Here is a 14,904-nt window from a genome sequence, read left to right on the forward strand (position 1 = left end):
GACAGATTGCTAACTAATAAACACAGAGAATGCGAGCATTGTTTGCTCTGGCGTTCTCAGCGCTGCCAAAATAAAGGTCGGTCGCGCCGTAAAAATAAAAGTCGCCGTGCTTGCGTCACTCCCTTACCCCTCCTACCAATTCCTATGGACACTTGGCCAGTGCGAACGCAAACAGCAAAACCGAGTTTGGAGGAGAGTAGTTCTTAGAACTGTTTAGAAGTGGACAGTTCCTAGAACTAAGTTCCTGTAACTACTTGGTCGGAAAGCGGCTTATGTAACTTTTGGTCCTTTAGCCAAAAAAAAAAAACTGCATGTGTTTTGTGGAAGAACATTGTTTTGGTTGTGCTTTGGCTCTGCGTGACTGCAGATGAATTTGTTTATCATTCTGCTCATAAAACATTCACTAGCCTACTAGTCTTAAGAGATATAAGCAGTTTAGATGGAAAGGATCTGAAGCTGAGTAGCTGAAGACGTTACTGTAGCTCTACCCATTAATTGACACGGCACTACACTGCGCTACAACAACCATGATGAGATGACACTTGATGATAATGATAATAAAGATGATAATACTTTACAATAAACTCTGTTTGAGGCAATTTATCTGTTACCTTACTCATAAGGTATTTACCCACTGTAAATACCTTACTCACCTGATGAGAAAAAAAGCCATCTCCGCATCACTTTTTCACATCTTTTAAAAGCCAAGCCAATGTTGATTCTCGTTTTATTACGAGCTCTGTGGTGTTCTCTTTTTTCCAGTAGACTCTCCTCTTTTCAGCTTCCCCAGAGGTACGAGATTAAGTGTGCTCCATGTCAACCTTTCTCACTCGTTGTGACAACTAACCTAGGCCACTCTCACAACATACATGTGCCAAAGTAGACGGAGTACCTTTTCTCTATTTACAAATATGACAAGACTCTCATGGGCGAGTGACGTATGTACGCAATTTCCCATGAAAACCATCCCATCAGTTTTAAAATATAAACACTTATAATAGCCTTACCATGGGATTGATGATATATTCTTCTTCCTCTAGCGTGTTTTCCAGAAGTGTGGAGTCCGCTCTCGGATCTTGGTATGCCATTTTGCATGGTCAAGTGCCCCGTTTGTGTATAATTTGGTGATTCTTATCTGCTTTGATTGTATCCTGGCATCTTTGCTTTGTCCGTCAACGTGGCCATTTCCCATCCACCATGAAGTGGTAGGCGGTGTCAGCGACAGTGCCTGGTGCAGCTCGTAGAACGTGCCAAAACCATTGAAGCTTTGTTGCATTTTCTCCGCAATTGGTGCAACGCCCATTTGCTGCCGGATTGCATCATTACAGCAGTGGTTAAGCAGAGACACACCAGTAATCCAGAGGAGGATGTGCATCTCCATAACGTGGAGAGAGCGCCAAGTGCTTTTGGTAACTAGCTAGCATTCGGCTCAATACAGCTCAACTGTACGTACCACTGTACGTACTACTGTACGTACTGGACTTGAGACGGATTGGTATGCGTTTATCACATAGAACACCAGTGACTTCTTTCCAGCGCATCCAGTTCACCCTTCCACCCACTTCATTATTGATACCAGTACCACACTTTGCACTTTGCAGGCACAATCCTAGGTAATCCTTCGCCACTAACCAGGATGTTGCCATCAGAAGGATTGGTTTCCAAATATTCTGTTTTCTTGATGTTGAGGCGTAAGCCATATTGGCTGAGGCGGTCATTCAATGCCTGGACTTAGTGTTCCAGTTCTTCCCGGTTGGGTGGCAGCCAGGTTAATGTCCTTTGCATAAAGCAGGGCCCATGGGACACCCTGTTGCAGGTCTTAAATGATGGTGACCAAGACCAGGATGAAGAGTAGCGGCCACAATGCTGAGCTTTGGTGTACACCAACCTTCACAGGAAAGCTAGCAGAAATGCCAGCTGTGCATCTTTCATGACTGCTGGTGTTTTCATAGTGCAGTTGAACCCAGTTGCAGCACCTGGTCAAAAGCCTTTTCAAGATCAAGAAAGGCTATATGCAGTGGCTTCTTTTACTGGTGCTCATTGTGTGTGATAGGAGGCAGATAGGGTGGTAATTTAAACATTCCGCTGGGTTGCCTTTATTCTTGAAAATAGGGACTGTAATTATTGTGGTCCAGTTGGTTGGTACATGGCCAAAGTCGACGTTGGCATTGAAGAAAGTTGCTAGCCATTCAATCGTGGTGACACGCAGCTCCTTCAACTTCCAAAAATCCACTGGCAGATTGTTAAAGCCTGGTCCTTCATGCTATCAATGGCTTTGGCAACTTCTTCAGTTGTAATACGAGGGATTGAGCCGACATTTGGGATGCCTTCAGGAACCGGCAAATGTGGGAATTCGATGTTGGATATCTCCTTGAAATAGTGTTGTCAGCGTTACAAGATCTTACGCCTGTCCTGTAGTCATCGACCATCCTTGTCTTTTACGCACCTATAGTGTTCAATATCTTGTGCGCTTTGGTGCTCGCTTTTGCTAGTCAGTAGATGATATATTGACTCATTATTTAAATTGTGTTAATTTTAAACAAACAAAAATTTATATAGTGTACCTTTAAATTGTTTAAGTGGATTTACTAAATTCCATTTGTTGAATTTAATTTTTTTGCAAAATATATATTTTTTTAAAATTTAGCTTTAGTCTTGTAGAGCTGCAGAGAATGTCCCTGGATTTTGTTTTAATTCTCTTTGACATAAGAGAGCTCTGAGTGAAGGAATCAAAAAATGATTATATTAGTCTTATTTAAATCTTTGATCTCAAGGTTGTAGCTTTTCAGTCAGTCACCAAACAATTGCCTGTACACATGATGTGTTCAGATCTAAAGGTTAATGTCCATGTTACTTATTGACAACCAGCTGACATGTTTAATATAAACATCTAAGGTGCAATCTGGGGCTGTCTTTAACTGCACTGTTCTGTCTTTCCATTAATAATGGACTACAAAGATATGATATATATGACTTTTTCTTACACAGTGAAAGCTATTTCCTTTCAAGGGACACTTGGGTTTCTTCAAAGGATATCCCTCCTATCATTTCTGCCTGTAAATAGGGAATGCATGCATGGAACAGCATGACAAATAGTTTGTTTCATATGTGGTAAAGTGTGTATCTCATTTCTTCTATTTCCTGTTACAAATGGCAGTGCAACGCATTACCCATGGCTTGTTTGCTATTCACGGCGTTCATATAGAAACAAAATCTCATTATCGTGGCATTCAAGGACAAGAGATACAGAGGGAGTTGTAAGCATCTAGGTCTGTTTAAATGGCAACATCGAGGCTAATGTAAAAAGCGGTATTATATTCGCGAATGAAAACAAGCAGAACAAACACATCAGCTTTGTTGCATGGGTCACAGGGCATGTTTTCCATTCTGTCTACAGTATATCAATCTCTCTCTTTCCTCCCCTATTCAATAGTCTCAGACAGCATAACACAATGCATACAATACATGTCATGAAAATAAACAAGATAATTACTGCTGTTTGTTGAATGAATTGCTAAAATGCGTTGTGCTACTGTAATAATAAAATACATGAACTGCCTCCTTAGAAATGCCAAAGGATCCGCTATTAGGAGGCTATTGTTAAGATAATGTTTTACTTTATTTATGAGTATTTTGTTCAGTGTATAGTCTAATTAAGGTTTGACATAGGTTAATTTCAGTAGGAATGGATGATATTTTTTGTACAAGACTTCCAAATAGAACTCTGTTTCATAGGGTGTTTTCAGACCTGTAGATATTTACTTTGTTTCAAAACAGGGATTAAAATTGTCACAATATTGCAATTTCATCTGGGTTCGGTTTGCTTTCACTAGTCACTTGCGAGTAAACTGTGCACCCTTAGAGTGCACCCTGTTTATGTTCCTGGATTCCGCACATTAAAGTCTGCATGAACCGGAAGTTGCAAACGACTTTTCTTATGAAAACTTATGAAATGGAATATTGAACAGAGGGCAGGGTTTTACTTTAGCGCTCCTCCTCTCCATCTCTCGCTCATAGCAGACTAATGATTTGAGGGGAGTGGTTAAGCATTTTCAACCCAAGCCGTCAAACTGACGTCATCAGAAAAGGAACGCCATTCCAGACCGGAAGTTACTTTTCAGATTTTGATTTAAGATTACCACGGCAAACAATTTTTTTTTGTGTATTAACTTGCACGGATTAATTGTTCACCACAAGACTAGTAATATGCGCTAACAAAGTAAACAGGGTCAATTTTGATTTCAGTTGGACTTAAATTATTTAATTTTAAGTGTTTTGGACAGTTGCTCTAAAATATGTTTGTTCGACCAAATTTCAATTAGGCATTTCACTTCGTCTTTGCAGGTTAACACAATTCATATTGAGAGAACAAACACAACGATTTATTTTCCTTTGGTTAGGAGGGCCAAATGTGTATCTGTATCATACTTTATGATATAAGCAGACCACTTTCCTCGTCAAGAAGGAGAACAACACCCCCTATCTTGGCAGGCTTTTTAGGGTGCACTTAAAGGAGAACTCCGGTCAATTTTAACATTGAGCTCATTTTTTTGTACATTTGGAGTGCTGTCAATACAGAGAACAACGACAAAAATCGGTGTTGCCTACACCGAGTTATTCTATTTTTAAAATTTGCACCCTGTTGACTTCAATAGGGCAAGTACTAAACCTGCTTTTAGCCTCTTAACATCCTTGATGTGTCATTACAAGTGCACAGAAAATGTGAGTGATTCCTTCTGAGTGAACACGAGTGGATCTGACTGCAGTAGATGTAAAAGATATGTATAAAAATGATGTTATTTAAGCCAGCGCAAATACCTGTTTACATCCTGTTTTTCGGTTGAAGTCCAAAGTAATCGATTGCCGAGTTCACGCGCATTGGTTTAGTTATCTATGATCACGTGCGTGAACTCGGCAATCGACTACTTTGGACTTCAACCGAAAAACAGGATGTAAACAGGTATTTGGTAGGCAACACCGATTTTTGTCGTTGTTCTCTGTATTGACAACACTCCAAATGTACAATAAAATTAGCTCATTGTTAAAATTGACCGGAGTTCTCCTTTAAGAGTGAGCTGATGAAGACATCTCGCACACACACAATCTGCAGCTCTATGAAAGCTTTCCTCATTTCCCATTCTTCTCCCCTCCCCTCTCTTCTGAACAGCTCCCACAATCCTTCAGCCTGCTGGCAGATGCAGTGTCCCATCAAAGACACAATTTCCTTTGCTCTTTTTCTCTCTCTCAAAGCTTCATGCATAGAGATACGGTAGCGGTTAAATGTCTCTGGCTCATTTGTGAAAAGTGATTTCTACAGCAAATTAATCAATGGAGAGAGTAAAAAGATGACAGGGTAAGACTGGGAGCGAAGAAAAGAAAGAAGCCACAGGACCTGCCTATCATCTTCAGGATGTCATTATGGCAGTTTCATTTCTTCTACCAATATTGTTATTCTCTCTGTCTGTCTGTCAGTTTGTTATTGTTCTCCCTCTCTCTTACACTGTCTATGTCTGTCTTTTCCTTTCATAAAGCTTAGTTTTTCCCCCCATACAGCTTATTTGCTCTCCTTCCAAGGCTGTTGTAGCTTAAACATAAATGCAAATTCTTCTGCTCCAAGTACATCAGATGTGCGGCAATTACATTTGCTTGTTTAAAATGTGCACTGAATAACAGCAGTCCTTCTGCTAGGAGACATGCTTGCATAACTGGATCAGCCCCTACAGAGAAAATACTTCAGGCTCCCGTCTCCTCTTTCTCACACTCTTTAGTCTCTACTGTACAGCACAGAAAAACGTTTGGTGAAAGCATAGTATTATGTAATTTTTTTTTTTTTTGTTTAAACTCAAGAACTTAACTATTTGCAGTTTGTATTTGGGAAATTGTATTTGGGATTGCATTGTGAAAACTTTGTGTGTGTGTGTGTGTGTGTGTGTATGTGTGACATTTTCAGTTTTGGGTGAACTATCCCTTTAAAATTTGTCTATAATGCTAAATGGCCATATATAAGAATTATGTATTCATTTGTCTAAATAAATGTAACAAATAAAACTCTAAAAACTAAAATCAATTCTTATGTAAAATTTGATTGGTGTACTGAATTGTTTTGCATTGAAGACAGTCTGTGTATTTTTAAGACCTCAGTGTACAAAAAAGACAAACAGGTGAGGGGTTAATTATATCCAGTACACCTGATACCATAAAGGTCTCTATGGGTGGGGAATGTCTTAACAATCTAAAATGCCTTTGGTGATCTATCTTTTTGTGTCCAAGAGCTAGAGCCCCTTCAGAATAGAGCCATCAGAGAGAGACACATGCTGAGAAAAATAAAAGTATTCTCTCTAGAATGTGTACAAGAGTTGCAAACGTTGTACATATACGTACATACAAAAACATGTGATGCATATGTTCATGCAATATGTAAAGTGAAAAAAGCATGCGCTCGTGATTTTTGGGCTTTGAAGTGTGCTGAAACAGCCAATAAATGTAACAGCTAAAATTTGTTTCTCTTCATTATCCATCAGTTTACCTCTGATGGATTTCTTTGCTGTCGATTTGTTTACCTGGTCTTGAGGAATTGTCTCATATATTTGCGCCCCTCCTCCCCAGCATTGTGTTTGTCAGTCAGCACAATCATATTACATATTCCAAATGCAATTCATTATATCCAGAGCAGAAGATTTATAGTCCAAGAACAATGTTTACCTGGTATATATCATTTTATTGTGAAAACAATTTCTGTTTTATGTTTCGTTTCAATACTTTTTTCAACTTTGTGTGGGTGCATGAGTAAGTGCGCTGACATTATGGACAAGGCAGGACTTGTGATAGTCCACTAAGCATGAAGCTTCTGCTTTGAATGTAGCCAAACTAGTAAAACAAATCAAAATGCAGGTAAATATATGTAAGCCAGCAGCATTTCTGATTTGAGCTTTTGTTTTGAATTTTACGTGTGTTTTGTTCGCTTCTGATTGGTTTTAGTGAGGTCACGTGACCACATTTCATTGGGGAACTCTTGTCCTGATGGACCAGGTTCACAATCATTGCAGCACACAGCTCCACCATGGTAACAAACGCAGAATACAGACCTCTATTTGTTTACATGTAGCGCCACCACCATGGTGACTAAAAAAGATCACACAGCTCCAGTCGTATGATTGCCTAGTTGTAAATCTTTTATGCTTGCTAGGGAATTAGACGATTCTATTTCTAAAAACGTGCCATTGATGCCCCATTTGTGCCCCCATTCTTTACTACTTATTTAACAAAGCAAAATACTGAACTAAGGCACATTATTTTGTAGATTTAACTCCGTTTAGTCTGTAATACAAAACATCAGGCCGTTTTTTTTTCCATAAATTATACATTTTGCTTTCATTGTTAATGTAGACAATGTAGACCTAATATTTATGAAAAAATGTATGAAAAAACGCAAATTTTGTCTGTCTTTTTTTGTTGTTGCTGTCATTCAGTTAAATGACCATCATTGTTTAAATTGTTTTATTGGCCATATTAATCTGAATAAAATCATGTTTTTATATTTTGAATATTAAATAATGTTGTGTGCCACAATGATATTTGCTAGTTACGCTTGTTATTAGCCATTTGTGCTCTTAACTTCATAACATTCAACCCTACAACATTTTAAATGTAACAGGGTTGGCACAAATGAATGGATGGTTTCATGAGAATGACCCATCAATACTCTTGTAGAAATAATCACATTCTTTGGTTGATATTGTAAGTCTTGTGTTAACAGTAGACTGTCTTCATGCAAACCTTTTACTTTGATATGTCTGTCAACCTTGTGACTCCTTTTTTTTTTTAGGAGAAGACATCCAAATCACCCTCTATGGAGATTCCACAGATATAAATGTCGGATTGGACAAGAACTGTGTGATGCTGGAGAAAACCTACATCTCTTTAGCTACCTACCAGAAAGTGGCAATAATGAACAGGAGTGATTCCATTGTGCATTACCAGTGGAAGAACTTTGCCACTGAGGAAGAGGAACTGGACAAATTAAGGTTTGACTAGTTAACCTCTATTAGCTTTAAGTGTTTTCATTGTAGCTATAATTTAAGTTTTTCTAACTATACTTTTGGAAAGATAAAATCTTTACAGTTTATCCTAAATTCAAGTGAGGTGACATGCTCACGTCTTAATGAAAAATTCTGTTGACAGCATCTGAGGTGCATTTTGTTTGTTTTTTTAAACCGAGAGACAAGTGAAACTCATTTTCAGTGGTAATGAATAATGACAGAAGTTTCTTTTTTTTTTAATGAGCTATTCTTTTAACATTATGAATGTGTCAATCTGTGTTTGTCCATTTTTCTCTTATTCTCTGTTGTTTTCTTTCTTCTTTTGTAGGCTTTCTTCAGAGCTGCATCAAGAAGTGGATGATGAGATGGAGCAGTTTCTGACAGAAAACACTGATCCTTCTTTGCGAGCTTGTCTTTCGCAGTTTTCCCATACCCTCCAGGAGGGGCTTGTGCAAACCCAGCAGCAGCTTTTGTCTCTGGATGACCAGGACATCATCATGAGACCCCTGGTGTGTTAGTTACAACTAGACACATGACAAGCTTCAGCATTTTAGATTTCAGTTTACCCCGATGCAATATTGTATAACCAGCAATTAAATCTGAAACCTAGAATGTCCTTGTACCGTATAACCATATGCCTAAACATATGGTGGAAACCAAACTTAGACATCACTTCACTCAGCCAAGCAATTTAAAAAATACTGAGCTTGTTTCTAATTAGACACGAGGATTTGTTATGTGGGTGAGAGTTAAATGTGATTTACTTAACTAAATGGTAATTCTAATTGTGAATGGGCAGTTTTTAATTTTTTACTTGTAACACTTTGTGCATGTAATCCCTAAATTCTATTAATCCTAAATTCTGCATTGGTTATGCACCTAGTGATTGGTCTTCTGCTACAGTTGAGAGTCTTTGTACGTTTTTGCATGTCTGCAGTTGAGGCAGAATGTATGCAGCAGTGCCAGTCGATTATAACACGATCTATAGGAAGTCCAGCTCAGCACTTTGTTTTTCCAAATGACTAATCACATACCCTTCAAAAGACATCCAACAGTGTATTGTGTTAATTCTGTCACCTTGCTGTGACATTCAGCCTCTTAGAGGCACATACAGACATACTGCAGTGATTCCGTTTCTCTCTGCACCTCACATTTTCCTTAATCTAATGTACATTTTATGTTTAAGACAGAAGAATATGCAGCTATAAGGATGGCTATAAATGAAAATGATTCCCATTCATTTCTGCTCTGATTTGACTCTCACCTTAAGATTTTTCAAACCAGGTTTATGCAGGCTTAGACAAGAAAATAAAGCTAAACAAAACAGATCGGTATCCCCTCTGCTTGGATGTGAGCATCTGTTTACATGCAGTAGAGCTTGATCGCACCTGCTCCGTCAACTCTCTGTCAAGCACTGCCTGGTGACACAACATGCTGTTTGTTCACTAGTGATTTAGCAAACATTTTTATCCAATGCAGTTGTGGCCAACCCCCTAGAGCACTCTAATTGTAAGTGACTTGCTGAAGAGCGCAGTGGTGATAAGAGACATTGGTATCTCCCAAGTATTGATGCATCACCTGCTGGGATCATACCTGTGAAGTTTGTGTTACCAGCTCTGATTGTTAGGCTTTCACCACTTTCTATGTGTTACTGCTTTAGGGAGTAGTGTAGCATGCAAACACATTTTGGTATTTTTTTCAGATCATTCCTGTCATAATAATAATAGTAATAATAATGACTTTACCATGAATTACTGGTAAATAATATGACATTGATGTCATTTATTATCTAGTTTCATATACACTCTCATTCAAAAGCTGGGCCAGTAAGATTGTTTCTTAAAGTAATGAATACTTTTATAATGCAATGATGCATTCAGTTGTTCAAAAGTGACAGTAAAGGCTTTAAAAAAAGTCTAATTCAAATAAATGCTTTTTTTGCTTGTGTCATGGTTTACACAAGAATATTAGGCAGTACAACCATTTTTGACATTGATAATAAAAAGCATATTAGAATAATTTCCGAAGGATTGTGTGACACTGAAGACTGAAGACATTACTTAATTTTTAAATATTCTTTAATAGAAAAAGAGTCATTTTAAATTATAATATTTTAAAACTTCTCTTTCACACTTGTGACTTTGCATTACGCTTATAGCTAATGACATATGTGGAAATGAATCAAAATTGATTTTTTTGTGTGTTCTCTCTGTTGACTTTCTGTTGTTTTACAGAAGGGAGAAATCTGGCCCAACAGCATTGCAGAGGTGAACATCATCTTTAAACCTCAGGAAGCCAGGATCTACCAGCAGACTGTTTACTGTGAAATCACTGGTACTTACACCATGATAACAGATGTTGTGTTAAAAACAATCACTTTCTACTGTCCCAGCTTTGCTGCTCATGCACACTTTCATTGTTTTCTAACAATGCATTGGTATATTTGCATGTTGCGCTTAGGAAAATTCTGCAGGCCTGGAGATCAGGTTTGCTTTTATTTGCATGTTTGAGTAAGGTCTGACAATATTCCTGTTGCTTGGATTAGTAGTGACCTGAAGACAGACTGTTGATATTGTAGCCAGTGAAATTTAACAGCCTGTTTCATTATGCTAACCTGTGTTTTATTTTATTTTTTATTTTATTTTTTATTCTTATTTGAATGCTCTGTACTTACACAGGTCGTGAATCTCGGTTGCCACTCTGCATTCAAGGAGAGGGTGTAGGCCCAAAACTGCAGTTCAGGTTTGACTTTCTAGACATGGGAAACATTGTCATTGGCTCCAAACAAAGCTATAAGGTACAATTGTAGAAACCTCATGTAGTATCTTTGTTTTAATCTCAATGGTAAAAGCAATTTGAGCTTAAGTTACATTGTATCCCATTAAATCCTGGAATAATTATTATTCAGTTGTTCACATTTAAGCAGCTGCATAACACACTAAAGGTGCAAAATGCGTCCATATTGACATAAAATGTTACTAATTAAACATTTTATTTTGGAGTGCTGCAATGATTGCAGTTTGTAAGTGTTATTGTCCCCTTCTTAACCCTCAGCGCTGTCTAAAAGACAAAACCACTTAGCGTTACCTCCTCCAAATCATTACACAGACTAAAGCATGTACTGTAGTAGTGGTGGGAAGAAACTATTGATGTAACAGAAGAACCCTTCACAGAATTGATTACTGTGAAGCCATAACAAGCAGGATCTCACATCAAATTTAATTAGGATGTTGCTCACAATCTGCCAAATGTAGCATGGACTCCACAGCAGTTTTAATTGAATAATAAATCCCCTTATTATTACTGAGTCTTGAAATAGACCAATGTTTGGATCAGTTTGAATACACTCCATGCTGAATTATGCAAACATTGTGGCTTTCCAATTCCTTTTGTTATTTGAGCTTTTGCATAATCCCAATAATATAATTGTCCTGAAAGTTTTGGATTGTTTGTTTGAGTCTGATTTGTCCCTATGGGCCTCTTTTTGAGGTAGTATCCAAGTGTATGATTAAACAACGTAAACTGATCCCACCGGTGAAAGAATGAAACAACTGAGGTTCAGTCTGTGCAGGCATAAACCTGGAGAGATCTACAGACCCTCTTTCTTTTGTGTTCCTTCTCTCTGTCTGTTTTATCTTATTCTTAGCTGCGTCTAAGCAACAAGGGACTGATAAATGGTGCGTATAAACTAGTGCAGCCCAGTACAGTGCTGGGGCTTTGCTTTTCCTTCAACCCCTCTGAAGGCATGATCCCACCCGGAGTCTCCAAAACACTGGAGGTCCACTTCTCTTCTGACAAACTAGGTGTTATCTCTGAAGAGTTACACTTCAGTGTGGTGGGAAACCCTGAGCCCGTCATTGTCACATTCAGGTAAACCTCACAGATGAACACTTTATTATATAATAACCTTTTATTTATTTATTTTCAATTTTCAATTATGTCATTTCTGTATGCGTTGCCTTTTGTGTCCATGAGGAAAATCATTTCACATTGCAAACTAGATGAAATCACTCCCAAAAGGATTACATTTTAGGTTTAGCTGTACATAGTATGATAGAAATGTTTGAATGTATGTTGTTTAAGGCATTTAATCATGTTCTTATCTGAAGAGACTCTTGTTTTCTCTCATGCTAGACACAATTTATCACCTTATCAAATTCTGTCATAAGTGAAATATCATCTAAACATATGAAAAATTCAAATGTCTTGCTTGTTATCTGTTACAGAATATGAACTGCTAATTTTCCACAACACTAGTACAAGTTTCCAGCCAGTCCCCACTGCTTTCCACCGTTATGTACTAATGGCAGTTTTAAAACATTAACCCAACCGTGACATATGATAGACTGTTGTTTATGATAGACAACTTGCGTTGTCATTGTAATGTGATCTACCACCTGCATGAGCTGTGTCGCTTCACTGCCATTTACAAATCTTCTCCTGTGGCCTCATGGGATAGTAAATTGTCCAGTGGATGCGCACTTCAAAATCGTCCCTGAAGTAGTACGTTCTCCGCCTACTGTTTTATGAATACTGTGAATTTTGGACTTACTCTTTTCATGAACAATACTATACTATATAGTAGGGAGGTCTACAAATTTGGATGCAACACTAGTATTGATTGACCTTAACCAGAGTTGATTTTAGAGCAGAATATTGACCCGAATTGTACATCCTTCACTTTAATCAATCCCCTCTTATGACAATTAGCAAAAAATCAATGTTTCTCCTTCACTCTTTGTTTTTTTAATCATTAGCTTATGGCTGATTAAATGAACCTATACAGGCTGAACCTTAATTAAACGAGTGAAGCAGAGCTCTGCTGAAATCTTTCAAACAAACTAGCACAAGCCTAGTCCCCTTTGATTAAAATGGATTACCACTGAAAATGCTGAATGTATACATTCCACAACTACCACTGCCTTGTCATCTAAAACAGTGCCACTCATTCCTTGTTCCACTGGACTTCATCTCAACAGCCTTTTAGTTTTGTATAATTACTTGTGGTGCAGCATTTTCATTGCCCTTTATTCTTGAGGTTTTTTTTTTTTAAAGTTTCCTCGCCCCTTCATCTCTTGCAGGGGGTGTTTAATTGGGCCTACATTCCACTTCAGTGTCCCAGAGCTCAACTTTGGGGAGGTGTCCTTTGGTAAATGAACTTGCACTCTCCACTTCATCAATCAGGATCAATGTTAGTGTTTAATCCCTGTTTTGCATATTAGTTGTGTAATCAGGAATCTTCTATCACTCACCCAAGGGTTTCCGCAAACGCTGACATGTTCCCTTAGCAACACTTCAGTGGTGCCCATGAGCTTTGGACTGCGGATCCCCGGAGATGGCACGGGACTGGCGAGCAGTACCAGCACAGACCAGGTCACTCAGCTGAACAGAAGTGAATGGGGACTAGGAGACAAAACCAAAAGAAGACCGAGAGAGTTTATTTTATCACTCAGCACAGGCTCAGTTCATGCTATGGCTGAGACAGATATCCAGGTATGTTTGCTCTTTCTGATTCTAAGCCGACCTGTCAACGTATTATCTCGCTGAATACCTCAAAGCGATTTGAATCAATTTCCATATGCAAAAGCAGAAGTGACCTGTCAAGATGTTCCCTATGACCTGTCCATGCCACAAACATCAACAATCTCTCTTGAGACGAGAAACTTTGGTCTTTAAACTAAGTGCAGCCTTAAATGTCCGTTCAGAGCAGACCTTTAATCCCTGTTAAACCTCAGACTTTAAAAAAAGGGCTGTTGTGTTCCATTAATAGAAAAATAGGAGGTGGAATATATTGGAAAAGGTGATAAATTAGAACAGTATCTCCAGCCTCTCTCTCTCTCTCTCTCTCTCTCTCTCTCTCTCTCTCTCTCTCTCTCTCTCTCTCTCTCTCTCTCTCTCTCTCTCTCTCTCTCTCTCTCTCTCTCTCTCTCTCTCTCTCTCTCTCTCTCTCTCTCTCTCTCTCTCTCTCTCTCTCTCTCTCTCTCTCTCTCTCTCTCTCTCTCTCTCTCTCTCTCTCTCTCTAGGGCTGTGATTATCTCACCCATGCTCCTTTGGTTGCCAGGTACCTTGCGTACCTGTCATGTGCTGGTCTTTTCCCATCAATGGGAGCTGTCAGCACTTTGGAGGGCTAATCTGTTGGATGTGTCCGCCTGTCTTTGTGCTTCCTGTGGATGTGGGTGTCTCCTGTCAGTGTTCAAATGTGCCTCTCCCAGTCTGTGACAAGAGTGTGGCTCACTGTGCTCTAATGAGACCTCAGCACAAGAATACATATTAGGGGGTTGTGGTTAGTAGTATTAGTGGAATGGGACAATATTCCCAGATGCATCACACAGCTGGCCGGCAGTCTCCTAGACATGTTAGAATAATAAAAGAAACACACCTGGAGAGTACTTTGCCGTTCTTCTCAGGCGGTTACATTTCGTGGTGACAGTTGTCTGTGATCCCGTATGTGAGGTTTCAGAGCACTTAAAGCACTGCAAGGAGAGGAATACTGCTATCTGAACTACGTTCAGGTATTACTTGAGCGCTATATTTAGACAAGCAGCTGTTAAATCTGTTCAGAGCTTTTATAATAGTGATTTAAACTATGATATATTTAAGTGGGGTTGTTTCATAAAATAAAGACGGAGATATAAAATCTTATGAAGAATATACAGTAAACTACCATTCAAAAGTTTTGGGTCAGTAAGATTATTATTTTATGTTTTTTGAAAGAATTAAGAAATTAACACCTTTTAATATTTATTTAGCAAGTAAAGACTAAAACAATAAAGTCTTTTACATTGTTACATACAAATTTTTATTGAAATAAATGTTGTTGTTTTTTACTTAAAAAATTAACACTGTTTCCACAAAAATATGAATC

At 38.4% G+C, this 14,904-nt stretch overlaps 1 protein-coding gene across 2 annotated transcripts in view; it reads left to right on the forward strand.

The window, feature by feature from the left end:
- Positions 1-14,904, forward strand: part of LOC308694598 (hydrocephalus-inducing protein homolog) — a 50,994-nt gene that overhangs the window by 12,482 nt on the left and 23,608 nt on the right. For both annotated transcript variants that reach the window (XM_081372202.1, XM_081372203.1), the window contains exons 6-12: positions 7,826-8,024; positions 8,368-8,548; positions 10,274-10,373; positions 10,718-10,836; positions 11,686-11,909; positions 13,121-13,188; positions 13,297-13,532. In XM_081372202.1, coding sequence (XP_081228328.1) covers positions 7,826-8,024; positions 8,368-8,548; positions 10,274-10,373; positions 10,718-10,836; positions 11,686-11,909; positions 13,121-13,188; positions 13,297-13,532 — 1,127 coding nt within the window. The remainder of the gene's footprint in view (positions 1-7,825; positions 8,025-8,367; positions 8,549-10,273; positions 10,374-10,717; positions 10,837-11,685; positions 11,910-13,120; positions 13,189-13,296; positions 13,533-14,904) is intronic.

This window comes from Scardinius erythrophthalmus, assembly GCF_964197995.2.
Source record: "Scardinius erythrophthalmus genome assembly, chromosome: 8".
Classification (NCBI taxonomy): domain Eukaryota; kingdom Metazoa; phylum Chordata; class Actinopteri; order Cypriniformes; family Leuciscidae; genus Scardinius; species Scardinius erythrophthalmus.